General features: G+C 56.6%; 1 protein-coding gene across 4 annotated transcripts; it reads left to right on the top strand.

Moving 5' to 3' along the window:
* Positions 1-261: 261 nt before the first annotated feature.
* On the top strand, positions 262-4690 carry LOC102468005 (golgin subfamily A member 2). Of its 4 annotated transcripts, XM_027771548.1 has the most exons (3): positions 262-2791; positions 3092-3190; positions 3980-4690. In XM_027771548.1, exons 1-3 carry the CDS (start codon positions 2612-2614, stop codon positions 4148-4150), a joined length of 450 nt encoding a protein of 149 aa, XP_027627349.1. In that variant the 5' UTR covers positions 262-2611; the 3' UTR covers positions 4151-4690. The 4 variants fall into 4 exon arrangements, 2 of the variants coding, with proteins under 2 accessions (XP_027627349.1, XP_006147864.1); XR_003549306.1 differs by lacking the exon at positions 3980-4690 and having other exon boundaries at positions 262-2960; positions 3092-3394; XR_334459.1 differs by lacking the exon at positions 3980-4690 and adding an exon at positions 3377-3387 and having other exon boundaries at positions 262-3190.
* The last annotated feature ends 2057 nt before the right edge of the window (positions 4691-6747 follow it).

The following is a 6747-nucleotide window of genomic DNA, read 5'->3' as shown; positions in this document are numbered from 1 at the left end:
TCTTTAATTCTTGTCATTTTTTAAAACATTCCATTACTATACATCATTTGGCTTGCATGACATTTACACCACAGACATGGCATTTAGCCAGCATGAACTATACTGCAGACCACATTGAGAATACCATGTTATCCACAGGTAATAACCCATTTCTGCGTCCCACAGATGTCTTGCCTATTTTTTCCCCCGATTTCCTTCCCTGTACTCCTCCCCTCTCAACCTCCTCCCACACTGTTTCCAGTGTCCTTATTTTTACTGCTTTTATGACCAATTTTTCTCTCTCTACCATAGAGTGTAGACTGTCAGTCTATATTAAGTGGAGACAGAAAATGGTATGACCAAATTTCTAAGAGGAGACTGGAGAAGAAGGGGCTGCGATGTGGCCATCACCCCTTGGTAGTGGCCCCACCCCGACCTGTCTCTGTCTTTGGCAAATCCACATGTCCTATAGCACTTCCTATTTCTGCTTGGTGAAAGGCCCCCACAAACCAAATAAAACTCCACTTCCCAGCTCTCTCTGCACCCTCTAGTCCGTGGCAGTGAGGCGCCTTCTCTCATGGCCCTAACCACTTGTTCTGCTCTGTGACAGGCACCCTGCACCATCTGTGTTACCCGGTGGTATCAGGCCCTGGGCTAGCCTTTCTAGCATGGAGTCACCTCAGGCTTGTGCCTCTCACTCCTCTGCCCGCTACCCTGTGTACTCACCCATCCTCCTTCCCCCGGAGACCTACTGTGGACCCTGTTTTTCTTCAGGTAGTTGGTTCCTTGCACCAAGTCCCTTTTCTGGAATTAAGGTTGGGGAGGTCAATCTTTCCTTGAGGTCTGGGGAGATGACCGAAGGCTGTTGTGAAGAGCTTGACTCACCCAAGCTCTGGGTAATTCTTACTAGACGTGGAATGGTCACTCTTGTGAGTCTTCCCAGCAGAACTATGATACTGACAACGATCTGATCTCATGGAGAAAACCGAGTGAGCGTCTCCTGGGGGGTTCTTTGCTTGGCTGCAAGAATCAGGGCTGACCCATAACCCTTGTTCCCATCAAGCTGCCCACTCCTCTGACCTCTGTGTCTCCATTCTTAGGACTTTGTCATCAACCGAGAGCCTGTGATAACTTCTTCTGCAGTTCAATAGTCTTGTGTCTAAGGTACCCCAGAAATCAGGGTCCTCAAGAAGGGAAAGGGAGAGGGTGAGCAAGGTCTATTAGAAACCAAGGGAGGGATTCTCCTGAGAAGGGAAGGTCCTGGGGCCAGCAGACCTGCGGGCTTCTGTTGAGCGAGTGGCATCTTTGAGTCATCTCCCTGGAAGCAGCACAGGGAAGAGGTCAGACCACGAGGTTGCTTACAGCGCTTTGACTGTGGAAAGCGCAGACTGAGAGCTGCTTAGGAGGAGAGGATTGACAGGGAGATAAGAACCCTGAGAAGTAGGCACAAAGGGTACAGGAGCAGGTGTCCAGGATAGGCCAACAAGAACAATTGGCCAGTTGCTGGGGCTGGAAGGAAGTCAGAGAGCTTAGACACAGGACAGAGCGTCTCCATGGGCTGTCGTCTCTCCTAGTCTTCATCCGGTGTCAATGGAGAAGGCTTCATCTTTTCTACTAGCATGAAAGACTTGGAAGTAAGGTCCTGGACCATGACCCAGTGACCCTTCAGCCCTGACCTCCACAGTGGGGGCTGGGTGTCCTCCTGCCAGCTGCCAGCCCACCTCCCCACCCTAATGATTGCCCACTCTCTCTCCCCTTAACCCTCTTCCAATTCCTCCTCTCTGCATGCACCTCAGCCGGTACCAAGAACTAGCAATAGCCCTGGCCTCTGAGAAGGAGCTGCTGCAAAAGCAGCTGCTGCTGCAGAACCAGCTCATAAACTGGCTGCAGCAGGAGGAAATTCAGGGCAAGGTGGCAGCTGATGCGGTCTGCCAGGAGCTACACGCGACCCAGGTGAGGGAGTCTCTGAGTGCTGGGCCCAAGTGGGAGGGCCTGGCAACCACTGTGCCTTCTCTCTTTCCTAACCCCTTAGGAGCACCTGGAAGCTGTTACCCAGCAGAACCAGCAGTTTCGGGCCCAGCTGAGCCTCATAGGTCCCCCTGGGGAAGGTAAGTGAGCCCGCCCTGAGGGACAGGACAGTGCCTGAGGAGGAGGAGGAGAGGGACTTCAACACAGAATAGCGGGGTTAGACATGCCCTTTAGAACAACTGGTCATTCTCCCCAGGTTCAGGGCAAGGGGGGGGCACAGAGGTGGCCCTGAGCTTCTTCCCAGGCCCACTCTACCTCCCTTGGTGGGTTGTCCGAGAACCCTCTGGCTCTCCCCATAGGAGAAGGATTTGTCAAGGAGGCTTCTCAGTTCAAGCAGGGCCTCCCAAAAGAATTGGAGCGTCCAGAGGCTGTGGCGAGCCTCCCGCCTCCCTGCCCTTCTCGGTATCCTCTCCTGCTTCTCCGCTGTGATCCCTCTGAGCACCCTCCTCCTACCTGGTTCCCTGCCTTCTGGCATCTCTGGACCCCCGCACCTTCCAGGGGATGAAGAACACAACAGGTAGGCCCACCAAAGTTTCACAAGGGGGAGGGTTCCCCTATGCATCTCTGGGCCCTTGTGTCCTGAGTCTTGCCTCCACATAAGCACATGCACCTGTTGCCTGCAGCCGAAGGAACACAGGCTCTACTGCCAGCAACTGGCTCATCTAGGAGCTCCATCCCAGGAGGAGCCAGAGAAGGAGTCCTTGGCCTACGGGACACTCAGGGGCGACTGTGTGTGTGTGGAGAGAGCCACCAGGCCCTTCGGGGGGCCGTGGAGAAGCTGCAGGTGAGCGAGTCTCTCCTGGTATGGGCTGGGTCACTGCTGAGACCTGACCCTGTTCCTGTAGCACCAGAACCACTTTCTGCAGTGTATGAGGAGAACGTGGACCTGCAGGAGCAAGTGAAAGAACTAGAACACCGTTGCATCCTGTTCTGTGGAGAAATGAACACCACTGGTGAGCTGGCACGCCAGCGACCATGGCTAGTGAGCCGCACAGTGGGGAAGCACCTGCGCCCTGACCTTATTATACTTGTCCGCGGGCCCTCCCGCCCTCCGTCTGGGCAGGAGAGTACATTGTCTCTACAGAACCAGAGTGCAATGCTGAAGGCGTGTCACAGAGGAGGAGGAGTACATCAACCAGCTGGCGCAGGACAAGATGATGAAGGTGGAGAAATGAACTCTGCGGTAAGGGTGGGCCCTGGTCCGGAGTAGGGGCGGGGCGTGGAGCCCCTCTGCGGGCGGTCCAGGCTTGGGGCGGGGCGCTGAGCACCCTCTCTGCAGGCAGGTCCTGGTCCGGAGTAGGGGCGGGGCGCTGAGCACCTTTGTGGGCGGTCCAGGGTTGGGGCGGGGCGCTGAGCACCCTCTCTGCAGGTGGAGCCGGGACAGTCGCGGGGTTTTTGGTCCGGAGTGGGGGCGGGGCGGGGAGCCCCTCTGCGGGCGGTCCAGGCTTGGGGCGGGGCGCTGCTGATCACCTCTGCAGGTATGGCCTGGTCCGGAGTAGGGGCGGGGCGCTGAGCACCTTCTCTGCAGACAGGGCCTGGTCCGGAGTAGGGGTGAGGCGCTGAGCCTCTCTGCAGGCGATCCAGGGTTGGGGCGGAGCGCTGAGCACCCTCTCTGCAGGTGGGGCCGGGACAGTCTCGGGGTGCCGAGCACCTTCTCTGCAGGCGCGGCCTGGTCCGGAGTAGGGGCGGGGCGCTGAGCACCTCTGCAGGTGGGCGGAGCTGGGGTAGGAGCTGGGCCAGTGTGGTGAACACCGTTAGCTCCAGGTGAAGCGGCTGGAACTGCAGGATATGGTGTTAGGGTTCAGTTTGTGAACAAGAGCAACGAGTGTCAGGGCGAGTTTCTGGCGTCTGCCCAGAGCTGCCCGCATCACAGGAGTTCGGAGCTGCTGAGCAGCTGGAGGCGAGGAGCACCCTGGGCCGGCGTGGGCTTGGGAGGGCTCCTGGCACTGAGCCTGCCCTTCTGTGTCCACAGACCTTGGCCAAGTCAGCCTTGAGGATCCTGTTCAGCTTGCACAAGGAGAAGCCAGGGCGGGATGTCCTAACTGCTGCGGAGAAGCCCACAGCGCTGCTGCGGGAGCTGCAGAACCCCAGGAGCGTGCTGGCTTGGGCGGCAACCCCGCCTCCCCTTCTCCTACTGGACTGAGAACGACGAGATGAAGACTCCGGTCTCGCGGGCTGAGCCTCATACCACCAGGGAAAGCTCGTCCTGCCCACCCCATCCCTGCCGTCACCGTCCTTGCCACCCCTTCCCAATAAGTGACAACATAGGAACCCTGTCTAATAAGGGGACACAGACCCATTCGGGGCTGTCTTAATTTCTGAGTTTCCTTGCAGAAAAAAATGTCAAAGGCTCAAAAATTAGAGAAGGCTGCGTCTCTGGGGCAGCAGTGCCCACCCCACCCGGCAGCTTCACCGAGACTCCCGTCCCTTAGCGGAGGCACTTTGGGGAGGACAGCTGGGCAGCATTTTCACTGGTTGCAGGGCAGGAGGGCCTTCCTCCAGTCCAGGAGAGGCCGGGTCCGGCAGGTGGTCTCCTACCGGTGTCCAGCCCCTTCCTCGAGGCCCTGTGAGCTGGGCAGCGTCTTAGTGGGCTGCGGCAGGAGGCGGTTCCTGTAGTCTAGGCGACGCCACGTCAAGGCAGGGCAGCCGGGCAACAGCTCTCAGACCCTGCCATAGGGCAGGGGTGGCAGGGGGTGGGGTTTTTTGGCGGCTTCGGTCTTCCTGCGAGGCAGGTGAGGCAGGACGGTGGCAGCATTCTGTCGGGCCTTGTGACAGTTGGGACTTAACCGTCAGCCAGGCGCGCACAGGCTGCTGGGACGTGCGGCGCGGAGCTGCCCCTCCCCCCCCACATTGTAACATTTTGTACATTCCGGGCTAAGGCTGTCCCCTGTGTCATAGCAGAATGGGAGCTGGCATCTGAGGAGCAGCTGGTCATTATTTGGGGTTGGAAACCTATGTATTGGTAGCACTGGGCAGAGGAGGAGGCAGGGTTGGGGGCGTGACATCCTGTTTGTTTTGCTTTTTATTGCAGAGCAAATGCATTTAACGTACTGTCTGGCCTGTGTTCTTTCTCCGTGCTGGATTTGGGGTCTGAACCACTGACCAGGGGCCAGGTGCTGCCAGCAGAGACCAGGTTTCTGGACTGCGAGGAGCCCGAGTCTGAGCTCGCCCAGCAGGGCTGTAGGGATCTTCCCGGCCTGTCACCTGCGTGCCCTCGTGCAGTCTCTGGGCCTACTGGACCACGGGACGCGGTTGTGCCTGAACGGCCAGCACACTCAGAAGCCGGAACTAAGGGTGGGCAGGGGAGGAAGAGTGCCAGCCCCCGAGTGCCAGCTTCCAGCCCGCCACCCTGACCCCTTTGCCTGTCTGTGTCCATGCTGGGTGACCATCGCCCCTGGGGAGTGATTTCTTGCTTTCTCTCTCTGTCTGGTGAGCGCATGCGCCCTATAGCAAAAACCTCTCAAAAAATATATATACATATATATAAATATATATATATATATATATTGCTATAGGACATGGGTACTTGCCAGAGAGAGAGAGACAGTGAGACCCTGAGAGAGCATTCTGCCCACCCGTCCCCGAGGAGGTGGTGATGCTGCAATCCCTCCTCCTCCATGGTCTTTTTGGGGTTTGGGGCATGTGTGCACATATATCTGGTGTGTTTTTCAAGCTACTGTGCTAGGGACTTGAACCTCACACTTGGCCATGTGGGACCCAGTCACCTTGCTCACCATGTTACCAGCTTGCCCGAGTCTCATTTTTTTTTTTTAATATTAAACCTTTTTCTCCCTCAGAGGGCATTTGTGCTTGCCAGAGAGAGGGAGGGAGAAAGGAAACCCCGTGGCAGGGGGGCGGAAACCCTGTGGCAGGTGCTCACGCCACAGCCCCTTCGCTCCAGTTCTCCATCCTTTCTGGATGTGGGGCATGTGCGCACGCACCCAGTGTGTTTTCAAGCTGCTGGGTCCAGGACCCCATCTGCATGGTTGATGTGTGGGACCCGGCTTCCTTGAGCAGCAGGCCACGAGCTGCCTCCCAGGTCTCGTTCATTGTTCCCGCTGTGGCAAACGTGTGCTCCGTGCGGGCCATCGTGTTGCTGTACTGTACGCCTTGAATCCTCAGCTGTGGTTCTACTTCACGTATCGGGAAACAGGCTGTCCACCAAAGGGAATTCATGGCAAAGTCAGGGTTCAAACCTATTCTGTTGTACTTGCGGGGTGTGGAGAGGCGCCATTCTCTTCCACTTAAGCCGTAATGTGTATTTCAAAAGATACAGATTCCGGGACCAGCAGTTAGAGTAATGGCTATGTTGCTGGATTCCCATGTAGTTGACCGTGGTTCGTGTCCCGGACTCGGTGGCTTAAAACTCACACTGGGCACATGTGGGTGTGCGTGTGTGCCCAAGGTCCTGAGAGGACAATGGAGGAGAAGGGATTGCGACATGGCCATCCCCCCTGGGGGGGTGATTTCTCTCTTTCTGTCTCTCTGTCTCTCTCTGTCTGGCAAGCACATGTGTCCTATAGCAAAAACCTCTCAAAAAAAAAAAAGTAAAAAACTCAACAACAATAACAAAAAAACCCCTACTAACCCAATTAAAATATGGACCAAGGACTTGAACAAGTGTTTCTCCAAAGAAGACACCCAAATGGTGTGGGTCAGCAGGTGGCAAGCTGGTGAGGGTGCTGGACTGCCACATGGACGACTACATTCCAGGTCCCAGACCTGATGGCCTGAGAATCA

Source organism: Tupaia chinensis, unplaced genomic scaffold (genome assembly GCF_000334495.1).
Source record: "Tupaia chinensis unplaced genomic scaffold, TupChi_1.0 Scaffold000223_1, whole genome shotgun sequence".
NCBI classification, from domain to species: domain Eukaryota; kingdom Metazoa; phylum Chordata; class Mammalia; order Scandentia; family Tupaiidae; genus Tupaia; species Tupaia belangeri.
Note: the sequence above shows the minus strand (reverse complement) of the source record. Positions and strands in the feature narration are given on the sequence as shown.